Source organism: Aquarana catesbeiana, linkage group LG06 (assembly GCF_042186555.1).
Source record: "Aquarana catesbeiana isolate 2022-GZ linkage group LG06, ASM4218655v1, whole genome shotgun sequence".
In the NCBI taxonomy this organism is placed as follows: domain Eukaryota; kingdom Metazoa; phylum Chordata; class Amphibia; order Anura; family Ranidae; genus Aquarana; species Aquarana catesbeiana.
Genome location: NC_133329.1, coordinates 4,810,021 through 4,836,759, shown reverse-complemented (window position 1 = coordinate 4,836,759; position 26,739 = coordinate 4,810,021). Strand labels below are relative to the sequence as shown.

Here is a 26,739-nt window from a genome sequence, read left to right as displayed (position 1 = left end):
ACTAACTTTGGAGTCAACCCGTCTGGGGTCTCCTCCTGTGTTAGTCTCTTGCCGAAAGGGGAGAAATGTGACAGACCTAGCCGGGAAAGAGACTTTTGGAGGGGACTGTATGCTAGCCTCTTGCAGATCGATCGGGGGCCCTTGCATTTGGGGGAACGGTGCTCTTTGTGAGCTGTATGCCTGGGGATCCTTGAGGTGGTATTACTGTGGATTCGGGTCCTGGTCCCCCAGGACACACAGACTCTGGGGACCCTGGATTTGCCATATTGAAATAGTGGCTGATTCATAATGCTGGGACAGATACTGACAGACAGATGCTGATGTAAATTCCAACACCTGTCTGTCTATTGTCTGCTAAAATGTGTATTGTAAATAAGTCTACTATGGGATCTAAGAGTCATTAGAGCCCCATTGTTATTTGTGTTAATTAACTCTGCTATTGTGTGAAGAAGAGTCTATGTTGATTGTGATAATGTTGATTGGATTTTCTGAACTACAAGACGGCCAGTCTGGCCTAACGGTCATGTCTGAGTCATCTAGGCTGTCTAAAGGGATTAGTTAATTAGCTCATGTTAATTAGGTTAATTAGGTTACAGCTGTATTGTTAGAGTAATATGAGCAGGAGGTCTGCACCTCCACTTTGAGTGTATAAAAGCCTGTATCTTGCAATAAAGGATATTCCTGTTTGAACTTACATACAGCCTGCCTGGTGTTTGTTCTGAGCTATCACAACTGGGTTGGAATGGCACAGAGCTGTAGTTCTAGTCCCGGAGCATCGGCTGACCGAACCATCAGACGTTGCAATCTGATTCAATAGCTGCAGAGGAGTGTCGGAGAGTGGAACCGAGCGAGCAAAGGGGCTTGTTACAATATATATATACATGCATCCCGGTATATATATATATATATATATACACACACACACACACTGTATACAGTTTAGTTAGAACTCACTGCAGACCGTTGCTGGTGTATTGTCGCTAATATACTTCAGGCAAGGAGGTGAGACAGTTAGCTGCTGTGTATTTAGTAAAAAAAAAAAAATATATATATATATATATATATATCTACACATACACACACACATTCCGGCTTTGTATATAGACAGTGGGGACGGAAAGTGTTCGGATCCCCTTAAATTTTTCACTCTGTTATATTTCAGCCACTTGCTAAAATCATGTATGTTCATTTTTTTTCCTCATTAATGTACAGCACCCCATATTGTACACACAGCACCCCATATTGACAGAAAAACACAGAATTGTTGACATGTTTGCAGATTTATTAAAAAAGAAAAACTGAAATATCACATGGTCCTAAGTATTCAGACCCTTTGCTCAATATTTAGCAGAAGCACCCTTTTGATCTAATACAGCCATGAGTCTTTTTGGGAAAGATGCAACCTATACCTGACTATGCCATTGCTGCAGTTCATTTAATATACATCTATACACACACACATACACACAGGCTTGTAATATATATAGTCTAGTCAAGCCTATACCTGACTAGGCCATTGCCTGAGTGCATGTTCAAAGACACTTTCAGGCAGGCAGGTGACTCACTGAGCTGCAGTACATAAAATATATATCCACTGCATTGTAGTCCAGCCAAGCCTATACCTGACTGTAGGCCATTCCTCGTGTACTGTTTTTAGTAAACTTCGGGCATTGTTTTGCTAATCTAATTGTACAGTATGTCTGGAAGGTCACCAAGGAGGGGCAGATGCTCACAGGCCACTAAAAGAGGACAAGCAGGCTATGTGTCTACAGCCAACAGTGCTGGTCGTGAACACTGTGCATCCTCAGCACGTGGCTGTGGGACACAGCTGGCCGTGTTGAGCCACAACATGCAGAAGAGTTGGTACAGTGAGTGACCAAGCCGTCCTCGTCCTCCTCATCCTCTGTCACCAAGGCTCAGGGTACTTTGTCTGTCAATGTAGCTGCCAAAGCAGCCTCTTCCATCGGGTCAATGTCATCAGTCATTCCGTCCCTAGCCCCACCATCATGCCCTGAGGAGTCCCCGGGACTGTTCGACTACAGTAGAGGGTACAGGAGGATGCACAGCATTTTGAAGGCTCTGATGATGGTACCCAGGTTGAGGATGAAGGCAGTAACATGAGCCCAGAGAGAAGAGGGGGTGCCCAAGAAGGACAAGAAACTGGCAGTCATGTTCCCCGAGCTGCAGCATACTGCCAGGTTTGCTCCAGTAGCGAGGAGGGAGGGGATGATGAGGTCACTGACTCTACATAGGTGCCTGATAGAAGAGAGGAGGAGGAGGCACATCTTCAATGAGGCAGGATGCCCTCCAGGGGCCAGCTTAAGGGCAGCCAACCAACTGCATCACACCGCAGAGCTCCGTATGTGCAGGGCGCTGCTGACTCGTTTTTCCAAAAATATTTGGTGTGGGCTTTTTTTGAGACGTGTGATGCAGATTGCACTGTTGCTGTTTTCAACGTATGTCTGAAGCATATCAAGCGTGGCCAAAAGAACTGCTGCTTGGGCACCACATGCTTGGCCAGACATATGTCGAGCTCCCATGCAGTCCGTTGGCAACAGTACTTAAAAGATCCACACCAAAGAACAAGGCGGACCTCTCCTTGCTCCTCATCAGCTGGGATCTCCAACCCCACTATACCTTCAGTCCTCTCAGAAACCAGCACTGACAGGAATGAAGGTGTAAAATTAGGTGTGCCAAGTACTTGCGGGCAATCTGCTATCGCTACACCAACGTCTGATTGTAGCAGGCAAATTTCCCTACTCCAGCTGCTAAACCGGCGAAAGAAATTTTTTCCCAGCCATCCACATGCTCAGTGGCTGAATGCTAGTTTGGCTAAATTGCTAGCACTCCAATTGTTGCCTTTTCAGCTGATAGACTCTGCCCCCTTTCGAGAATTTGTGGAATGTGCAGTACCCAAACGCCAATTTTTTTCCCGTAAGGCAATTCCGGCTCTCTACCGACATGTGGAAGGCAATGTCTTGGCCTCGTTGGACAGGGCAGTCAGCGGTAAGGTGCATATTACCACTGACTCATGGTCCAACAGGCATGGACAGGGACGTTACCTTTCCTGCTGGCAGCTGGGAATGATGCAGGACAGGGTGCAGTATTGTTGGAGCTTGTTCCACCACCTCGCCTCCAAAATGCTGGTAGTGGTGATTCTGCCACACCTCTCTCATCCACCCCCTCCTCTTCTTCTTCCTGTGCAGATTTGTCCTCAGAACCAGCGGTGCTCCGTAGTCATTCTAGAGGCTACGCAAGCACTCAGGCAACAAGATGCCATGCAGTGCTTGAGATGGTCTGCTTAGGGGACAGGAGCCATACTGGTGCATAGATTCTGTCAGCTCTGCAGGGGCAGGCTCAGAGGCGGTTGACGCCATGCCAGCTTCAGCCAGGGATGGTGGTTTGCGACAATGGCACCAACCTCCTCTCCACCCTCCGACAGGGACACTTCACCCATGTGCTCTGTGTGGGTCACGTCCTTAATTTGGTGGTGCAGCAGTTCTTGTGCAGGTACGCAGGCTTACAGGATATCCTGAGGCAGGCCAGGAAAGTCTGTGGGCATTTCCGCTGGTCATATAATGCCAGTGCTCGGCTGGCTGACCTTCAAAAGGAATGCAACCTGCCCAAGAACCACCTCATCTGTGACATGCCCATCAGGTGGAACTCAACGTTGGCAATGCTGCAGTGGCTGCACATGCAACAGAGGGCCATCAACGAGTACCTGTGCGAGTATGGCACCAGGGCAGGGTCAGGGGAGCTTGGCTTTTTTTGCCACGCCAGTGGCTCATGATCAGGGATGCATGCACTGTCCTGTCACCATTTGAGGAGGCCACGAGGATGGTGAGCAGAACAGAGGAAGGAAGAGGAGAACTTCCTTACCTCTCAAGGCCCCCTTTATCCAGACAGTATACCTGCGGGCCCGCCAATCTCACAGGAAGAGGAGGAGGAGGATGAGGATGAGGATTGTGTCAGCATGGAGGTGGAGCCTAGCACTCAGCATCAGCAGCAGTCTTCAAGGGGTCATTTACAGTCCCCAGAAACCCATGGACTTGTACGTGGCTGGGAGGAGGTGGCTGCGGAACAGGTCGTCCTTATTGACCCAGAGGACTCCGGATCAAATGCCTCAGCAAACCTAGGCTGCATGGCCTCCCTGATAATGCAAAGTCTGCGAAAGGACCCTCGGATTCGTGTGATCAAGGAGAGGGATCAATACTGGCTGGCAACCCTTCTTGATCCACGTTACAAGGGTAAGGTTGCGGACCTTATCCAGCCATTGCAGAGGGAGCAGAGGATGAAACATCTTCGGAAGGCCTTGCACAAAGGTTTGTGCAATGATTTTCCAGAGCCTGGGAGGGTACAAATTGCTGGTCCTGGACAACGTGTTGCTGAGGCTTCGGTCAGTCACAGAAGGAGCGGTGGAGAAGGCGATCGTCTGACCAATGCGTTCAGACAATTTTTTAGTCCGCAGCCCCAAGGTATGATCGGTTCCAGCAACCATCGCCAGCGTCTGTTGTACATGGTGCAGGCATACCTAGGGGCAAGATCAGACTTGGAGACCTTTCCCACCGAAAATCCTCTGGGTTACTGGGTCTTGAGGATGGATCACTGGCCAGAGCTTGCACAGTATGCAATTGAGCTACTGGCCTGTCCTACATCCAGCGTTCTTTCGGAACGCACATTCAGTGCCCCTGGAGGCTTTGTAACCGATCACAGGGTGCGTCTGTCCACCGAATCGGTTGATCTGCTGACCTTCATAAAAATAAATCAGTCTCGGATCACCAGCTACCAAGCACCTGATGCTGATGTAAGTAAATAATTTTTTTATGAATGTGAGATCCCTTGAAGACTGCCGATGCTGACTGATTATCCTGGTATGCCGAGTGACTATCCTTTTCCTCCTCAATGTTCATGTAGCTAGCTTCTAAGAACATTTTTGGTTCTGGGCACAAGCAGAAGTGCCTAAATCCCAATTTTTCTGCCCCTGTTTAACAGGGGCGCGTAATTACAATTTTTGCTGTAATATTTTGCAGCAGGGCTTGTTCCTGCACTCAACTAGAGTATCTGTGAGGGGTTGCAGTGTTGTGGCACCAGCACCAGTGCCTAAAGCCCAATTTTTCTGACCCTGTTCAACAGGGGCGTGTAATTACAATTCTTGATATATTTCACAGCAGGGCCCGTTCCAGCGCCCACCAAGAGTAACTGTGAGGGCTTACAGTGTTGTGACAACACCACCACCACCAAAGGCCCAATTTTCTGAGTATATTGGGCAAGCCCCTACTTTCAAACATCCAACTTACAACGATTCCTACTTGCAAACGAAGGGAGACAACAAGAAGTGAGAGGAAATCTACCCTTAGGAAGGGAAATTCTCTCATGTAAGAGATAATATGGGAAAAAGGTGTCTCCTCCACTGATTTATCACCAATCCTTGTTTCCCTTAAAAAACCCAAATTTTCAAAAAACATTTGTCATTGGGACAGAAAGTGAGGTGAAATATTCTGAAGAGGAGCACAGACAGTAAAACAAATGTTACAGGGGTGATAACCCTTCCTTATGTTTTCCAAAAAGCTTTAAAATAGATTTTTTGGCTGGAGCTACACTTTAAAAATGTACCAGTTCAAAATTACAAACAGATTCAACTTAACAACAAACCTACAGTCCCTGTCTTGTTTGCAACGCCTGTATACTGCTGTTCAGAGTATATAGAGCCTGGGGGCCCCACGCCTTTTCTTTTTTTAATTTGGGTGCGGGGTTCCCCTTAATATCCATACAAGACCCAAAGGGCCTGGTAATGGACTGGGGGGTACCCATGCCGTTTATCTCACTGATTTTCATCCATATTGCCAGGACCCGACATTACATTAAACCCGCAAGCAGTTTTAAATGACTTTTATTCCTTTAAAAATTACATTTTGTGCAGGGACTGTTCTAAGCACGGGAAACATGCGCCACTTTACAGGCATACTATAGACACCCCCCAGGTACGATATTTAAAGGAATATTTCACTTTTTTTGTTTCACTTTAAGCATCATTAAAATCACTGCTCCCGAAAAAACGTCCGTTTTTAAAACTTTTTTTTTCATTGATCCATGTCCCCTGGGGCAGGACCCGGGTCCCCAAACACTTTTTATGACAATAACTTGCATATTCCCACATGCCGTACAGAGTCATCACATGCCGTACAGTGTCACCACACGCCGTACAGAGTCATCACATGCCATACAGAGTCACCACATGCCGTACAGTGCCATCACATGCTGTACAGAGTCATTACATGCCGTACAGTGCCATCACATGCCATACAGAGTCATCACATGCCGTACAGAGTCACCACATGCCGTACAGTGCCATCACATGCCGTACAGTGCCATCACTTGCCGTACAGAGTCACCATATGCCGTACAGTGCCATCACATGCTGTACAGAGTCATCACATGCCGTACAGAGTCACCACATGCCGTACAGTGCCATCACATGCCGTACAGTGCCATCACATGCTGTACAGAGTCATCACATGCCGTACAGAGTCACCACATGCCGTACAGTGCCATCACATGCCGTACAGTGCCATCACATGCCGTACAGTGCCATCACATGCTGTACAGAGTCATCACATGCCGTACAGAGTCATCACATGTTGTACAGAGACATCACATGCCGTACAGAGGCATCAGTCTATTGTTGACTACCGTAGGTTCCGTGGGCGCATACAGTACCCGGTGCATTGGAAAGGGTACGGTCCGGAGGAACACTCTTGGGTCTCATTCTCAGATGTACATTCCATAAACGTTTTCCCCTCAAGCCTAGTGGTGATTTAACTGCACTTCTGTCTCAGTCTGATTCATAGTTTCTCACACCTCCCAACTTTTTGAGATGGGAATGAGGGACACCTATAAGCAAAAGTGTACAGGCATAGGACACACCCCTTGCCACGCCCCCTTAAAGGAGAATTGTGCAAAAAAACAAAGATTGGTTAAACCCACAAGTGCTTTTTTTTATCACGACTATTCCTTTATATTGGCTTTTAGAATTTACAAATGCAGCAATTTAGAAATCAGATGAAAGGTTTAGCGCTGGGAAACACTTTTTGATAGATAAAAAGTGCATTTTATATACATCTATGTGGATCAGACCAAAATGAGGGACAAATGAGGAGGAATGAGGGACAGAGGGACATTGCTCCAAATTAGGGACAGTCCCTCAAAATCAGGGACAGTTGGGAGCAATGGGTTTCTGATAATATAATAATCATAGTACTGAGTGTATATAATAGTCATAGTACTGAGTGTATATAATAGTCATAGTACTGAGTGTATATAATAATCATAGTACTGAGTGTATATAATAATCATAGTACTGAGTGTATATAATAGTCATAGTACTGAGTGTATATAATAGTCATAGTACTGAGTGTATATAATAGTCATAGTACTGAGTGTATATAATAATCATAGTACTGAGTGTATATAATAATCATAGTACTGAGTGTATATAATAATCATAGTACTGAGTGTATATAATAGTCATAATACTGAGTGTATATAATAATTATAGTACTGAGTGTATATAATAATCATAGTGCTGAGTGTATATAATAATCATAGTGCTGAGTGTATATAATAGTCAATAAGAGACATAAAGCTGCCAGTTCTGAAGTGGTTATCTATTTCTGTATAATGGAAATGAGTCAGAGATTGTATTACACGGGTTGCTCGGTGCTTTAGGTGTCGGCATTGAAATGAAATCCATCACATTTATGCAAAGTCACTCATGAGACGGATCTCTGAAGGCTTTTTCCATAATTCCAACTCTAAATATATCATTCTGTCTGCTTTCACTGGATGTGTCCCGTCATCTCTGTCCGGAGATCACACCAAACCTCAACATGTTGTCTCCGGACTCTATATCTATTTTAGTCTCTTCAGTCTTGGGACTCGGCTTGGCAATCCCTTCTAACACTTGTATTGTGATGGGTAACCTGGACATCATCAGAAAGAAAGGGAAGTTGAGTCCCACTGATGTGATCTTTCTGGCTAAGGGGATTGTGAATATTCTCCTCCAGTGTGTGCTGAGTATAGAGGGAATGATCTATGTCTTGTGTTGGGCATTCTTATCTGTTAAAGAATTAAGTGGATTTTTGAACACATCACTTTACGTCCTAATGTATTATAACTTCTGGTTGACCTTCTGGCTCTCGGCTCATTACTGTACCAGCATCACCAACCTCAGCTATGGGTTCTTCATCTGGTTAAAGAGAATTGTGTCAAATTTCCTGAATCAACTTCTATTCCTGACAGCACTTGGGATGTTCATTGTGAGAGTTCCGGGCTCCTTAGTTGTCAATGCAGAAAGTATCCAGCCTTCTGAGAACAGAACAGAAGACTCTGGTAAAATGTTCCATGAAATATTTTCCTATCGTGTGCCTGCAAACTTCCTAGGCATCATTCTGCCATTCTGCCTTAGTCTTCTGTGCCTGGTCCTCACTTCCTCCTTTCTGCTCAGACACGTCTGGAGGGTGAAGAATAATGACTCTGGATCAACACGTCCAAATCTTCAGGCTCATGTCACTGCACTGAGGACAATCTTCTTCTTACTTCTCATTTCCACATTCTTCTGCATGTCTCAACTGGACGTTTTTTTTCAAAATTCCCAAACATTCCCAGCAGTCTGTTGGAATTTACAAATATTATCTCCACCGGTGGAGGCTGCCGTCATCTTCCAGGCCAGCAACAAGTTGAGAAGGATCATTCTGAGAAGATTCTGGACCAGAAGCCAGAACACAGAGACCTAAAATATAGAGGATCTTTAACTTAAATGTTTAAATATATATACTATAACCTTTTGGTTTGATAGTGTGATAGTGATAGATTTTTGCTTTGTATGGAGTGTGGAAAGGTTATATCTCTTGCCTTGTTCAAATTGCTGTCTGTGTTCCTCACTTGGGTCATTCCCCCTCTTGGTTTGTCCTGGGGATCATTGTCACTGGTGTAGCACTCTTGTCCCTAGAACAGGGCTACAAGTAAATTTAGTGTGCCAGATTGTAGTCAGTCTGTCTAATTTGTAGTATTCAGTGATTACATGACTTTTGTTTATTCCTATTCTGAGTTTGGCTTCTCCCTTTTGTCAGTAGGTGGTGTTGTTGCCCTTGACATTAGAGTGATGAGCTACAGTGAAGATTAGGTTATGATAAACATACTGTTCCCAGCCAATAATATGTGTGGCTAAGCATGCTGGGAAAAGATATTTAATGGAATGAAGTCAGGTGATCAGGTAGTGTTCCCGCTCCCAGGGCTACGGCCTGGGTGGATGGTGTGTGTAGAGTTCATGGATGCTAGGTCCAAAGCCTGGGGCCTATCCAGGAGGTTGCCGGCTGCTAGGCCTTACCGAGGCCTATCCCGTAATGATGCTAGAGGAATTGAGTTCTAAAGAAGCACCAGAGGGGACACTTTTCATGAGCGAGAGGCTATGAACTGGCTGGGCGGACTTCAGAGAAAACTCATCCAAGGTAATCCGTGCATGAAGCAGTGAGTAAAGTTTAGTTGCTAGAGGAGACAGCTTGTCCTACAAAGTACAGATGTGCTGGTTCAGCTTAAGGGCTTTTACTCCTGTACTGCTGTCTGCCTTACTTCACCTATTTTTGTCTAAGGAGTCTTCCAATTAGGGATGAGCCGAACACCCCCCGCCCCCCCCCCCCCCCCGGTTTGGTTCGTACTAGAACTTGCGAACAGGCAAAAAATTTGTGTGAACACGCAAACACCGTTAAAGTCTATGGGACACGAACATGAAAAAATCAAAAGTGCTCATTTTAAAGGCTTATATATGCAAGATATTGCCATAAAAAGTGTTTGGGGACCTGGGTCCTGCCCCAGGGAACATGGATCAATGCAAAAAAAAAGTTTTAAAAACTGACGTTTTTTCAGGAGCAATGATTTTAATAATGCCCAAAGTGAAACCATAAAAATTAAATATTCCTTTAAAAATCGTGCCTGGGGGGTCTCCTCAATCTGCCTTTAAAGTAGCGCATCTTTCCCATGTTTATAACAGTACCACAGCAAAATGACAATTCTAAAGGAAAAAATGTCATTTAAAACTGCTCGCGGCTGTAATGTAGTCTCGGGCAATATAGATAAAAATTTGGCACCAAAAATTAAAAAATTGCATGTGGGTCCCCCCAAAATCCATACCGATATTAAGGGGAACCCTGCGCCAAAAAAAAAATGGCATGGGGTCCCCCCAAAATCCATACAAGACCCTTATGCGAGCATGCAACCTGGCAGGCCGCAGGAAAAGGGGGGGACGAGAGCGCACCCCCACCCTGAACCTTACCAGGTCACATGCCCTCAACATGGAGAGGTTGTTTTGGGGACAAGAGCCTCTTCCCCGCAACCCTTGCCCGGTGGTTTTGGGGGTCTGCGGGGGGGGGGCTTATCGGAATTTGGAAGCCCCCTTTAACAAGGGGGCCCCCAGATCCAGCCTCCCATGTGAATGGGTATCAGGTACATTGTACCCCTACTCATTCACCAAAAGTTTGTCAAAAAAGTAAAAATGACAGGAGACAGTTTTTGACAATTCCTATATTAAAAAAAGAAGAAATAAAATGTCCCTCGATGTCTATTCATCTTTGATCACAGCGCAGATGACCCGAGAAAAAAAAAAGCTCAAAAACTCTTCCTCGATGGAAAGCATCCTCGCGGCTGCATCCTTTTTGCAGTAACAGCTCTTATATAGCTTATATACCCAGTGACGTAAATGGGTGACTCCCCTTCTGACGTCATGTGACATCACGTAATGTCAGAGGGGGTGGGGTCACCCATTTACACCACCATGTTGCCCTGCCCTCAGCTATATAAGAGCTGTCATAGCAAAAAGACGTCAGTCGCAGGACGCCTCCCATCGAGGCAGAGTTTTTCCGTTTTTGTTTTTCAGGATGTCGGCGCTGCGATCGAAGGTGGAATTACATCATGGGACTTTTTTTTTCTTTTTTTTTATAAAGGAATTGTCAAAAACTGTCTCCTGTCATTTTTACTTTTTTGACACTTTTTTGGTGAATGAGTAGGGGTACAATATACCTGATACCCATTCACATAGGGGGGGAGGGATCTGGAAGGGTCCCCTTGTTAAAGGGGGCTTCCAGATTCAGATAAGCCCCCCGCCCACAGACCCCCACAACCAATGGGCAAGGATTGTGGAGAAAAAGGCCCCCTGTCCCCATCAACATGGAGACAATGCTTTTTTGGGGGGGACTCCAAAATACCCTCCCCATGTTGAGGGCATGTGGCCTGGTACAGTTCAGGAGGGGGGGCTCTCTCACCCCCCCTATTTCTTGTGTTCTCAGGTATGAGGGTCTGGTATGGATTTTGGGGGGGACTTCCATGCCATTTTTTTTTATTTTGGCACAGGGTTCCCCTTAAAACCCATTCCAGACCTGAAGGGCCTGGTATGGATTTTAGGGGTGACCCCCACGCCATTTCTTTTTATTTTGCACCCTGCCTTTGGCCAATCATGGCTCTCACAGCAGAGTGCGCTGTGATTGGCCAAAGTATGCAGGTCAGGTGCATGCTTTGGCAAATCTGCAGCCATCAATGCACTGCAATCTCATAGTGCATTGTGGGGTGTTCCGCAGGCACACAAATTTCCTGCGAATGCCCCATAATGTTCTAAATTCAGTGAACGGACGAACATCCGGCTCATCCTTACTGCCAATTTGCCTATTGTTGATCGTTACTAAGGTTCTCCTGTATCCTATTTCCCTCTCTCCCACATTTTCCTGTTTGAGAATTAAACTTCTCTATTGTTTAAAGCATAAAAGGCGCCCAACATCTTTCTTGTTCATCACCCACCATGCCTACAAACCTGCACCCTGAGGATGTATGTCAGCCATCCCTACACCCAGTAGTCACCATCGGGCTCCCGGAAAGTTGGGCCCAGGGCTACACTGGGGCAGAAAGTGATGAGAAAATCCTAAATCTGGAGTTGTCAGCAGAGCAGGGATAGAGGGGAAATCATCCATTGAGCACAACTGTTATGTTGACAGCTCTCTAAGCAGGGTTTACCATACCATGTCTAAGAAACTGGCCTCTCTAGACTCCTCAATGATTACATGTGGTTTCCTCCTCCAGTAAGACCATGCTTACCTCTCCCCTCACTACCTGATGTTAAGACAAAAAAAATATATAGTACCGGGGTGCCCCCACCTGCACAAATACATCCTATGGAGTTGAATGGGATGAATCTCCTGTTTTTTGGGTATTCCTCATTCAAGCCTGGGAAGATAGTGCTCATCACTGGACAGGCTGCAGACAATACAGGAGACCACAGGAAGGACCTGTTGAACCTGCTGGAGGTAGAGGGTCAGATCTAGGTGCTGAGGGTTTTTCAATATACATAATTACATTGTTACTCTGAAAAAGTTTCAATCAATTGAGAAACAATAAAACATTTTTTTTAAATCTTCATATTTATGACCATACCTCCACAGTCAAGACCTGAATTACCCGGCAGTGGCATTGTGCTTCCAAGAGCAGCAGGTTGTTGTTCCGTTGACCTCCAGTGGGTGTCTCCTAGCCAGGGCCTGCACTCCCACTAGGTGAACTAGGCAGCCGCCTAGGGGCACAGCTGACCCTTGCCTTACCTCTTCCTCCTCCTCGTTGCCCATCCCAGGTTCCCGTAGGACCGCTGATAGGGGGGCCTGAACAGCATGGAGTTCGATGCAGCAGGCAGATGGTAGCAATTTCAGAGCTGAGTGCGGCTTTCCCCCTCTCCCTCCCATATTGGACCAGAAGATGCTAGTGACCAGAGCAGGGCAGGATGGAAAGGATCCATACCTGAGTATGAAGAAGGTACGATCACATTGCCATCAAACATCGCTCACTGGTGACTGCGGCTGCAGAAGTCTAATCACCAGTAAGTTCTCCCATCCTGTGTACAGAATAGGCAACGATCACACCGATCGAGGGATGATTTCCCTCTGCTCACTGCCCACCGCTCGCTGCCCACCACACACTGCACACTGACCACTGCCCACCACACACCGCTCACTGCACACTGCCCACCACACACCGCTCGCTGCACACTGCCCACCACACACCGCTCGCTGCCCACCACACACCGCTCACTGCACACTCCGCACCACACACCGCTCAATGCCCACCACACACCGCTCACTGCACACTGCCCACCACACACCGCTCACTGCACACTGCCCACCACACACCGCTCGCTGCCCACCACACACCGCTCACTGCACACTGCCCACCACACACCACTCACTGCCCACCAAACACCACTCACTGCACACTCCGCACCACACACCGCTCAATGCCCACCACACACCGCTCACTGCACACTGCCCACCACACACCGCTCACTGCACACTGCCCACCACACACCGCTCACTGCACACTGCCCACCATACACCGCTCATTGCCCACCAAACACTGCTCACTGCACACTGCCCACCACACACTACCCACCACACACTGCTCACTGCACACTGCCCACCACACACCGCTCATTGCCCACCAAACACCGCTCACTGCACACTGCCCACCACACACTACCCACCACACACTGCTCACTGCACACGGCCCACCACACACCGCTCACTGCACATCGCACACTGCCCACCACACACTGCACACCACCCACTGCTTGCTGCCTACCGCACACACTCCACACCGCACACTGCTCGCTGCCCACCACACACACTGCTCACTGTACACTACCCACCGCTTGCTGCCCTCCGCACACACTCCACACCGCCCACTGCCTACCGCATACTGCTCACCACACACTGCTCACCACACACTGCACACTGCTCACCACACACTGCACACCACACACTGCATACCACACACCGCTCACCACACACTGCATACCACACACTGCACACTGCACACTACACACCACACACTGCACACTGCTCACCACACACTGCTCACCACACACTGCACACTGCTCACCACACACTGCATACTGCACACTGCACACTGCACACTACACACCACACACTGCACACTGCTCACCACACACTGCATACCACACACTGCACACTGCACACTACACACCACACACTGCACACTGCTCACCACACACTGCTCACCACACACTGCACACCACACACTGCACACCACACACTGCTCACCACACACTGCACACTGCTCACCACACACTGCATACCACACACTGCACACTGCACACTACACACCACACACTGCACACTGCTCACCACACACTGCATACCACACACTGCACACTGCACACTACACACCACACACTGCACACTGCTCACCACACACTGCATACCGCACACTGCACACTACACACCACACACTGCACACTGCTCACCACACACTGCTCACCACACACTGCACACCACACACTGCACACCACACACCGCTCACCACACACTGCACACTGCTCACCACACACTGCATACTGCACACTGCACACTACACACCACACACTGCACACTGCTCACCACACACTGCATACCACACACTGCACACTGCACACTACACACCACACACTGCACACTGCTCACCACACACTGCTCACCACACACTGCACACCACACACTGCACACCACACACCGCTCACCACACACTGCACACTGCTCACCACACACTGCATACCACACACTGCACACTGCACACTACACACCACACACTGCACACCGCTCACCACACACTGCATACCACACACTGCACACTGCACACTACACACCACACACTGCACACTGCTCACCACACACTGCATACCACACACTGCACACTGCACACTACACACCACACACTGCACACTGCTCACCACACACTGCTCACCACACACTGCACACCACACACTGCACACCACACACTGCACATCACACACTGCACACTGCTCACCACACACTGCACACCACACACCGCTCACCACATGTCTCACCTACTATGTCTGCAGTGTCTGATCATCTCCTGTACTATGTCTGCAGTCTCTGATTATCTCCTGTATTATGTCTGCAGTCTCTGATCACCTCCTGTATCATGTCTGCAGTCTCTGATCATCTCCTGTACTATGTCTGCAGTCTCTGATTATCTCCTGTATTATGTCTGCAGTCTCTGATCATCTCCTGTATCATGTCTGCAGTCTCTGATCATCTTCTGTACTATGTCTGCAGTCACTGATCATCTCCTGTATCATGTCTGCAGTCTCTGATCATCTCCTGTACTATGTCTTCAGTCTCTGATCATCTCCTGTATTATGTCTGCAGTCTCTGATCATCCCATGTACTATGTCTGCAGTGTCTGATCATCTCCTGTACTATGTCTGCAGTCTCTGATCATCTCCTGTATCATGTCTGCAGTCTCTGATCATCTCCTGTACTATGTCTGCAGTCACTGATCATCTCCTGTATCATGTCTGCAGTCTCTGATCATCTCCTGTATTATGTCTGCAGTCTCTGACCATCTCCTGTATTATGTCTGCAGTCTCTGACCATCCCCTGTACTATGTCTGCAGTCTCTGATCATCTCCTGTACTATGTCTGCAGTCTCTGATCATCTCCTGTACTATGTCTGCAGTCTCTGATCATCTCCTGTACTATGTCTGCAGCCTCTGATCATCTCCTGTACTATGTCTGCAGTCTCTGATCATCTCCTGTACTATGTCTGCAGTCTCTGATCATCTCCTGTACTATGTCTGCAGTCTCTGATCATCTCCTGTACTATGTCTGCAGTCTCTGATCATCTCCTGTACTATGTCTGCAGTCTCTGATCATCTCCTGTAGTACATTTTGCAGTCTCTGACCTTCTCCTGTAGTACATTTTCCAGTCTCTGACCTTCTCCTGTAGTCTGTTTTCCAGTCTCTGACCTTCTCCTGTAGTATGTTTTCCAGTATCTGATCTTCTCCTGTAGTACATTTTCCAGTCTCTGACCTTCTCCTGTAGTACATTTTCCAGTCTCTGACCTTCTCCTGTAGTACATTTTCCAGTCTCTGACCTTCTCCTGTAGTACGTTTTCCAGTATCTGACCTTCTCCTGTAGTACGTTTTCCAGTATCTGACCTTCTCCTGTAGTACATTTTCCAGTCTCTGACCTTCTCCTGTAGTACGTTTTCCAGTATCTGACCATCTTCTGCAGTATTTCTGCAATAAAAGGGGACTACAAGCATGGTAGGTGATGAGATAAGGTGTATCTAGGCATTGTGGGTGGTGAGGAAAGGGGTCCCAGGTGCAGTGGGTGGTGATGGAAGGAGTGGTGGTTAATAAAGACGGGGCTGTGGAGAGAAATTTAATGTTGCATACAGGGCAAGGGGCTTCATAATCCAGGGCCCACCAAAATCCTCAGCTCCAGGCCCATGATGCTCTTAATCCAGGTTCACACTTGCAAGCGGGCTCTGGTGTCCCTCCACTGTGGCCACTTCCGACACTAATATATTTTTGTATAATGGCACACAGTAAAATAATTAAAAAGTGCCATTATAAAAAAAACACTTTGACAGATTGTCACACAATACACACCGGGATCTGTGATCAAAGAGGTTATTGGGCTGTGAATGTGAAGGAGCTTCTGATGTGAAGGAGCTTCTGATGTGAATGGGGCTTCTGATGTGAAGGAGCTTCTGATGTGAAGGGGCTTCTGATGTGAAGGAGCTTCTGATGTGAAGGAGCTTCTGATGTGAAGGGGCTTCTGATGTGAAGGGGCTTCTGATGTGAAGGAGCTTCTGATGTGAAGGGGCTTCTGATGTGAAGGTAATATCATCAAGGTGGTTATATGCATTGTCCCAGGCTCAGGTTTCTCATTGATAAGCAGTGATGAACCAAACTGCCCTGTGTCTGTTTCAGCAGGGATTCTCTCAAAAATGTCCAGATGATCAACCTGTGCCCCACTGAAGTCAATAGGAACCAAATCTGTCAAATTAAAGAAATGCACATGTTATTGGCTTATATGCAAGGGCATGTCAAAAATAGCACAGGGGTGGGCATTGCCCTGGCAAATAAGTAGTAATGCACTAAAACTTTTTTTCAAATGACAGAGGAGCCATGCGGCTCTTGTTCCTGTTATATATGGGTTCTTCAAAAAGTTTACACACTTTTTTTATGAGTTTCAGGGCCATCTTCACCACAGAGTGGCACCTCTTATACTAAACTGCAAGGTGAGCTGGCTTGCAAGATGGACTAATAACATGATTCTCTCAGACACGACCAATTACTACTCCTCCCGCCCTCATCATTTCCAACGAAAATATAAAAGTGCAAAAACTTTTTGAAGACCCCTCGTGTATATACACCTGTAAAGGTATATAAAAAAATTGATCAATCCTGATGTAGTACCGTCCTATCTCACTTCCTGAGGCCCTAAAATACAGTACAAATAATTTTTTGGAAAGTAGACATCTCAAAGGATTTAGTAAGAGGCATGGTGAGTTTTTTTGAAGTTGTAATTCTTTCCCACAATTCTTTGGAAAATGAAAAAAAAAACATGTTCCCACATTGTTGTCATTTTAATCACTTATTTCTCACACAAAGCATAGTCATGCTTGAAATTACACTCCAAAACACATTCTGCTACTCCTCCCAGGTAAGGGATTGTGAGATATTTTTGCAGGCCAACTACATAGAGGGGCCCAAAATCCAAGGAGCACCTTTAGGCTTTCAAGAAGCATAATGTAAATACATCTAATTTCCTGACTACCTATCACACTTGTGAAGGCCCTGGAGCACCAATGCAATGGAGACGCCCCCCAAAATAACCGCATTTTAGAAAGCAAATACCCCAATGTATTTTCTATGAGGCATAATGAGTCTTTTGAAAATGCCATTTTTTGCCGCAAGCTTTTAGAAAATATGCAAAGAAAATTAAAACACGTTTATTTACACAAAGTTGTCAATGCATAAGATATTTTAAACACATGGCATGGACATACTAAGAATTACACACCAAAACACTTTCTGCTACTCCTTTTAAATATGATGATACCGTCTTCAGTCGTTATAGGGGCATATATTAACTGCTTGCCGACTGCCTCATGTACATTTATGTTGGCAGAATGGCACGGGCAGGCAAAGCAACATATATATACGTTGCTTTGAACCTGCCCCCTAGCAGGCACGCTGCGATCTCCGTGGCCCTGCCCGTGAGACCCGTGGACTCGATGTCTGTCGGTGACCCACGATCGGGTTTCAGAATGGCAGAACGGGGGGTATGCCTTTGTAAACAAGGCATCTCCCTGTTCTGCCTAGTAACACAACATTGATCGTCTGCTCCCTCTCATCGGGAGCAGCGATCAGTGACGTGTTACAGTAAGCCACACCTCTAATAGTTAGAATTACTCCCTAGGACACACTTAACCCCCCCTAGTGGTTAACCCCTTCACTGCCAGTTTAATTTACACAGTAATCAATGCATTTTTATAGCATCAATCGCTGTATAAATGACAATGGTCCCAAAATAGTGTCAAAAATGTCTGATTTGTCCGCCATAATGTTGCAGTCATGATAAAAATCACAGATCGCCGCCATAACTAGTAAAAAAAAAATTGTTAATAAAAATGCCATAAAACTATCCCCTATTTTGTAGACGCTATAACTTTTGCGCAAACCAATCAATATGCGCTTATTGCGATTTTTTACCAAAAATATGTAGAAGAATACATATCGGCCTAAACTGAGAAAAAATTTGCTTTTTTAAAAAAAAATGGGGATATTTATTATAGCAAAAAGGTACAAATTATTGCTTTTTTTAAAAATTGTCGCTCTATTTTTGTTTATAGCGCAACAAATAAAAACCACAGAGGTGATCAAATTCCATCAAAAGAAAGCTCTATTTGTGGGAAAAAAAGGACGTCAATTTTGTTTGGGAGCCACGTCGCACGACCGCGCAATTGTCAGTTAAAACGATGCAGTGCCGAATCGCAAAAAGTGCCCAAATTTGGCAGCCAAATGGTCCGGGGCTGAAGTGGTTAAAAATATAATTTCCTGACTACCTATCACAATTTCGATGAGGCATAATAAGTCTTTTCTACATGTCATGTCAATACACAGCACAGGCATACTTAGAATTACACCTCAGAAAACACTCTGCTACTACTCCCGAGTATGGCAATATCACATGTCATATCAACCCTAATTCTATGTGGCTGACATGACACCCCACTACTAGTACCTTGCCTAGGACACTGTGACAAATATTGACAGTCCAGGGGGACACCCACAGATGCTGATGGTGCACTGGGACACTGACAGATGTTGATGGTCCACTAGGGACATTGACAGATGTTGCTGATCCACTGGGACACCTACAGATATTGACATCCACTAGGGATACCAACAAATGTTGAAGGTCCACCAGGGACACTGACTGATATTGATGGTCTACTATGTACACTGACAGATGTTGAAGGTCCACTAGGAACACTGGATGGTCCACTAGCTACATCAACATGTGTTGATGCTGCAATAGGACACTGCCAGTCCTGTTATTGCAGTGGGACACTATTGCAGATGTTGGTATGCACTGGTACACTGTGATAGATGTTGATGTGCACTGGTACACTGTGATAGATGTTGATGTGCACTGGTACACTGTGACAGATGTTGATGGGACACTGGTACACTATGACAGATGTTTTTGGACAATATACAAAGAAGCTCCTGAGGGCTCGCTGTAGAGCATGATAGAATGTCTGCCCCCCAACCACTCTGCTCCATTGTGGTGGCCGTGGATAGGGATGAGCTTCGTGTTCGAGTCGAACCCATGTTCGACTCGAACATTGTCTGTTCGCCCGTTCGGCGAATTGCGAACAATACGGGCCGTTCGCGCCAAATTCGTGTGGCGCGTCACGGCCCATAATTCACTGCGGCATTGCAGTGCATTGCTTGCTGATGATTGGCCAAGCATGCACTATGACCCGCATGCTTGGCCAATCACAGCGCCGCGTTAACAGAGAGCCGTAATTGGCCAAAGCCAAGGAGGCTTTGGCCAATTATGGCTCAGGGGATTTAGTACACGCCCCACACTATATAAGGCCGCCTGCATGGCGGCCCTGTGCAGTGTGTTCCGGTGTGCTGAGAAATAGAGAGAGAGAGAGACAGTGTCATTTCATTTGAGTTAGCTAGATTAGGCAGGACAGTCAGTCAGTTAGCTGCACTTAAAGTGTATTGTCTATATATATGCATCCCAGGTGTTGCATATATATATATATACACTGTATTCAGTTTAGCTAGATCCGTTCCTGTTATCTTCTAGACTATTTACATTTAGTGCAGTGCGTCCTGCTCACAGTGTTCAGCTAGATCCGTTCCTGTTATCTTCTTACTGACAGGCAGGCTTGTCTTGTTACAGTATTTTGAAGAAAATTACTGGTGTTCTTTTGATCCTATTAGTACCACAGTCAGGCAGCTAGACTATTTACATTTAGTGCAGTGCGTCCTGCTCACAGTGTTCAGCTAGATCCGTTCCTGTTCTCTTCTTACTGACAGGCAGGCTTGTCTTGTTACAGTAAATACAGCTACCTGAAGAAAATTGCTGGTGTTCTTTTGATCCTATTAGTACCACAGTAAGGCAGCTAGACTATTTACAGTTAGTGCAGTGCGTCCTGCTCACAGTGTTCTGCTAAACCTACAAGTTAGTGGGGTGCGTCCTGCTCACAGTGTTCAGCTAAACCTACAAGTTAGTGGGGTGCGTCCACCTCACAGTGTTCAGCTAAAGCTACCTGTAGAAGGATGGTGGTGTTCTCATACTACAGGCAGGCAGTTGATTTTGCTAGCTGCAGTATCAGTATATATATATATATATATATATATATATATATATATATTGTGAGGGGTTAGCTCGGCAGCGGGTGTGTGTGACCCCCTGGATGGGTTCACCACACAAAATCAGGCACAGCAGACAGCTTGGTAGGTGAAACAAAAACAAAGGTGCGGTTTATTCAGACTAGATGCATTGAAAAAAATTAACAGAAAAACAAAAGAAACATGAAAAGAAATCCTGGTCAGCTTGACCGCTTACTACACACGTAGTGTCCCTAACTAACAACTGGGTGCAGCCTTGTGCTGCCCCAGACCCTATCTCTCTTTGAGAAGTTTTGCCACACAGGCGTTAACTCACCGCAAAGCTCAGATACCACACTCCCCAGTCTACACAATCACAGAACTGGTTCCAGGATGGAGCATCTCCCTAAGCCTGCTGGGGTGTTTTCTATAGGTCTTAATGAGCCCACTTACTTCAGCTGGGCTCATTAACTCTTCCCCTGCAGGACTCCCAGCACTCCCCCTAGTGGTATAAGTCAGCATAAAGCCTGAATCTAGGGCATACATATTTTCCATCCTGGATGCAACCAGGTGATTTTACCTGCCTGCTGTCACATACCCCCCCCTCTTGTTTCAACCTTGGGGTTGGAACACACGCAGTCAGGCACGCATGTACTCGAGACAAAGCATCCACATTCCCCATTTTAACGCCAGGGCGATGCTTTACTGTAAAGTTGAATTCCTGTAGGGCCAGGAACCACCTATTTATCCTTCTATTGGTCTCCTTGTTTTGAGCCATCCACTTTAAAGGAGCGTGATCAGTTACCAGGTCAAAGTGCCTACCTAATAGATAGTACCGAAGGGAATCTAGAGCCCACTTCACAGCTAAACACTCCTTCTCAATTGTGGCGTAATTTACCTCATGGGACTTCAATTTCCTGCTGAGGTAAATGACTGGGTGCTCTTCCCCGTTCCAGACCTGGGACAACACTGCTCCCAACCCAACGTCTGATGCATCAGTTTGTACAACAAAGTCCTTAGAGAAGTCTGGGGAGTACAACACTGGCTGGCTACATAAGGCAGTTTTTAATGACTGGAATGCTGCTTCAGCCTCCGGGGACCATTTGACCATGACAGACTCTTTCCCTTTTGTCAGGTTGGTGAGGGGCACAGCCTGAGAAGCAAAATGGGGGATGAATCGCCGATAATAGCCAGCGATTCCCAGAAAGGCTCGTACCTGTTTCTTGCTGTTGGGACGTGGCCAACTCTGTATGGCCTCGACTTTATTGACTTGAGGCTTTATCACTCCCCTCCCAATAGTGTACCCCAGATATTTGGCCTCCTCCTGTCCAATGGTACACTTCTTTGGATTGGCCGTAAACCCAGCTTCCCGAATGGAGTCTAAGACTGCTTGCACTTTTGGCAGATGTGAGACCCAATCTGTGCTATGGATAATCACATCATCCAGGTAAGCTGCAGCATACTTCTGATGGGGCCTCAGAATCTTGTCCATTTTCCGCTGGAATGTTGCAGGTGCATTCTGTAACCCAAACGGCATTCTCTTGTATTGAAACGCCCCATCTGGGGTTACAAACGCAGTTTTCTCCTTGGCCGACTCGGCCAGGGGAATTTGCCAATACCCTTTGGTGAGATCGAGAGTTGTCATGTATCGGGCTGTTCCCAGCCGGTCGATCAACTCATCTATACGCGGCATGGGGTAGGTGTCAAATTTTGTAACTTTATTCAATTGTCGAAAATCGTTACAAAACCGCCAGCTCCCATCAGGTTTGGGCACTAGTACGATAGGACTGGACCAGTCACTCTGGGACTCCTCTATCACACCCAATTCCAGCATCCTTTGAACCTCCCCACGTATTGCCTCCCGTCGGGCCTCTGGTATTCTATAAGGTTTTAGTTTTACCCTTTCTCCTGGCGGGGTAATAATATCATGCTCTACGCCAGATGTTTCTCCCGGCAGCTCAGAGAAAATCTCTTTGTTGCGAAGTACAAACTCTTTAACCTCCTGTTTTTGGGGTTTCGATAAGGTGACTGCGATTCCAACCTCAGGAACAAAGCAATCAGACTGGACCGGTGACAAAGTCTCTGCAACTAGGGATTCCCTATCCCTCCAGGCTTTCAGCAGATTGACGTGATATACCTGTTCCAGCTTTCGCCTTCCTGGCTGTCTGACCCTATAGTTCACCTCGCTCAATTTTTCAAGAACTTCGTATGGACCTTGCCATTTGGCCATGAATTTGCTTTCAACCGTAGGGACTAGCACCAATACCTTATCCCCCGGGGAAAAAGTACGGGTCTTGGCCCCACGGTTGTACACTCTCTGCTGTGCTAACTGCGATTGGGCCAAATGTTCCTTTACGATTGGCATTACCTGTGCAATTCTATCTTGCATCAGGGCGACATGCTCAATCACACTCCTGTGGGGAGAACTCTCATTTTCCCAAGTTTCCTTGGCGATATCCAGCAGTCCTCTTGGGTGTCTCCCATAGAGTAACTCGAAGGGTGAGAAACCCGTAGAGGATTGGGGTACCTCCCTAATGGCAAACATCAAATAGGGTATTAGACAGTCCCAATTCTTTCCATCTCTATCCACCACCTTCTTTAACATTTGTTTTAGGGTTTTGTTGAATCTTTCAACCAACCCATCTGTTTGGGGGTGATACACAGACGTACGTAATTGTGTCACTTTGAACAACTTGCATAGTTCTTTCATAACTCGGGACATAAAAGGTGTACCTTGGTCCGTAAGCAGTTCCTTACAAATACCCACACGGCTAAAAACAAGTGATAGTTCTTTGGCTATGGTTTTGGCCGAGGTATTTCGAAGAGGAATCGCTTCCGGATAACGGGTGGCATAGTCCATTATAACCAAAATGTACTGATGCCCCCTAGCGGACTTCATTATCGGACCTACCAAATCCATTGCGATCCTCTCAAAGGGGATCTCAATGATAGGAAGAGGTACCAGCGGGTTACGGAAATGTGGCATAGGTGCCGACTTCTGACACACAGGGCAGGAGGAACAATAATTTTCTGTTTCCTTCATGACCCCAGGCCAATAGAATCTCTGCAATACTCTCTCTCTGGTTTTCTCTGTCCCCAGATGACCTCCAAGAATGTGCCCATGGGCCAATTCCAACACCAACTTCCTGTAAGGTTTGGGCACCACAAGTTGCTCAACGGTTTCTTCTGCCCTTTGAGCCACTCGATACAGTAGGTCCCTTTCCACAGTGAAGTACGGGTAAGTGCAAGTTTTTTCTGGGTTCACTAACTCGCCATCTATTTTCACCACATTTTCCCGTGCCTTTATTAGGGTGGGGTCTTTTAACTGTTCTGTGGCAAAATTTTCCCTGTGAACCTCAAGATCTGAAAATTCCACAGACGGCATGTTTTCATCTGAGGATGTTGGCTCCTCCCCTTTTTCTCGAGTTTCCCCTGCCAATACCGACAAGGGAAATTCTGGAGAGTCCTCACCACTCTCAGAGGAATTCTGGTCTATAGGGGCACCAGTGGGGGGCTCAGGACAATCCCAGAGTTCCCAGAACATTGGAAAATCCCTTCCCACAATGGCATCATGTGGTAAGTGAGACACTAACCCCACCTGATGAGAGAGGTTACCTTTGTGGGTCTCAAAAAACACTGAAGTTACAGGATACTCTCGGGTGTCCCCATGCACACAAATAACAGCCACCTTGTTATTCCCAGAGACCACTGTAGTAACTAATTCAGCCTTTATCAATGTCACCAGGCTACCTGAATCCAGCAACACATCCACATTTCTACCATTAATACACATTTTACATAAATGTTTCTCAGGTCCCCGAACGGCAGTACAAGCGACTGTCGCAAACATCGACTGACGTCTGTCCCTTATAAAGTCACATTGCATAGGTTCATCCACAACTGGGCAATTAGCTGAAATATGTCCCTCTTGCCGGCAGCGGTAGCAAATAATCTTTTTCGCTGCCTCTTGCGGCCTGGGCTTCCCGGGCTGCTCCCGCCAGACATTAGGTTGAACCCCCACCTTCTCACTCTCTCCACCCTCACCCCTTGGAGTCATCTTACCCGCCACGGGGAATGGTCTGGTCTTAGGGTGGAAAGTCCGTGAGTCCCTGGAAGAGGTGGTCAGGTTCTCTGTAGCCAAGTACCTCTCAACCAGATCCACAAGCTTATCTGCAGTTTCTGGGTCTCCATGGCTTACCCACTTTTGGATGGCAGTAGGAAGAGCTCTCAGGAAACGATCCATAACAACACGTTCCACAATGTTTGGTGCGGTCAAAGTCTCTGGCTGCAGCCACCTCCTGCTCAGGTGAATGAGATCATACATTTGAGACCTGGGGGGTTTTCCAAGCCGGAAAGTCCAGTTATGTACACGCTGAGCCCGGACGGCCAGGGTGACACCCAGCCGTGCCAATATTTCTGTTTTTAGCACCACATAGTCTTTTGCTTGGTCCGGCTCTAGGTCATAATAGGCTTTCTGCGATTCCCCTGTTAACAGAGGGGCCACAAGTCCAGCCCACTGCTCCTTAGGCCACTTTTCCCTTTCAGCAGTCCTTTCAAATGTGGTCAAAAACACCTCCGGATCATCCTCTCCAGTCATTTTTGTCAGTAAACGGCTCACACCAAAGGATGCAGTATTAGTGGAACCACTTGCCTCCCTGGTCTGCGGCCGTTGCTGCATTAATGTCTCGATTTGTTGTTGGAGTCTCTGCTCTTGCTTTTGTAACAGCTCTATGAAGCGGGCCTCAGATTGCTGCTGGGCTTGTTGCTGAGCGTCCAGACTCTGCAGTTGAGCTTTCTGCTGAGCTTCCAGACTCTGCTGAAAAGTTGCATTTATCTGCTGCTGGCTTTGTTGTTGAGCTGCAAGGCTCTTTTGCAAACCTGCATTTGTCTGCTGCTGATTTGCATTTGCTAGAACCAGCTGTCTCAGTATCTCCTCCATGCTGGCCTTTAAAAAAAACTGCCCCTGCTTCTCCACCAACTGTGAGGGGTTAGCTCGGCAGCGGGTGTGTGTGACCCCCTGGATGGGTTCACCACACAAAATCAGGCACAGCAGACAGCTTGGTAGGTGAAACAAAAACAAAGGTGCGGTTTATTCAGACTAGATGCATTGAAAAAAATTAACAGAAAAACAAAAGAAACATGAAAAGAAATCCTGGTCAGCTTGACCGCTTACTACACACGTAGTGTCCCTAACTAACAACTGGGTGCAGCCTTGTGCTGCCCCAGACCCTATCTCTCTTTGAGAAGTTTTGCCACACAGGCGTTAACTCACCGCAAAGCTCAGATACCACACTCCCCAGTCTACACAATCACAGAACTGGTTCCAGGATGGAGCATCTCCCTAAGCCTGCTGGGGTGTTTTCTATAGGTCTTAATGAGCCCACTTACTTCAGCTGGGCTCATTAACTCTTCCCCTGCAGGACTCCCAGCACTCCCCCTAGTGGTATAAGTCAGCATAAAGCCTGAATCTAGGGCATACATATTTTCCATCCTGGATGCAACCAGGTGATTTTACCTGCCTGCTGTCACAATATATATATCCCAGCTTAGTGCAGCTACAGGCCATTAGTATGTCTGGAAGGCCAAGAAGGAGAGGCAGACAGTCACAAGCCAATAAGAGAGGGCAAGCAGGCTCTGTGTCTAGTGCTGGTCGTGGAGACGGTGCATCCTCATCAGCACGTGGCCATGGGACATGCTTGGCCTTTTTTTCGGCAGCTGGCCATGTTGAGCCGCAACATGCGGAAGACTTGGTCGAGTGGATGACCAAGCCGTCCTCATCCTCCTCATCCTCTCTCACCCATGCCCAGGGTACTTTGTCTGGCAAAGCAGTGGCCTCTTCCCTCGGCTCAATGTCATCAGTGACTCCTTCCCTAGCCCCACCATGTCCTCCTGAGGAGTCCCTCGAACTGTTTGACCACAGTGTTGGGTACATGCTCCAGGAGGATGCCCAGCGTTTGGAAGGCTCTGATGATGATACTGAGCTCGA

The 26,739-nt window shown here is 46.9% G+C and overlaps 1 protein-coding gene across 1 annotated transcript; it reads left to right on the top strand.

The window, feature by feature from the left end:
- Window positions 1–7,886: 7,886 nt before the first annotated feature.
- LOC141147411 (taste receptor type 2 member 40-like) lies at window positions 7,887–8,792 on the top strand. The gene has a single exon (XM_073634645.1). It carries the CDS (start codon window positions 7,887–7,889, stop codon window positions 8,790–8,792), a length of 906 nt encoding a protein of 301 aa, XP_073490746.1.
- The last annotated feature ends 17,947 nt before the right edge of the window (window positions 8,793–26,739 follow it).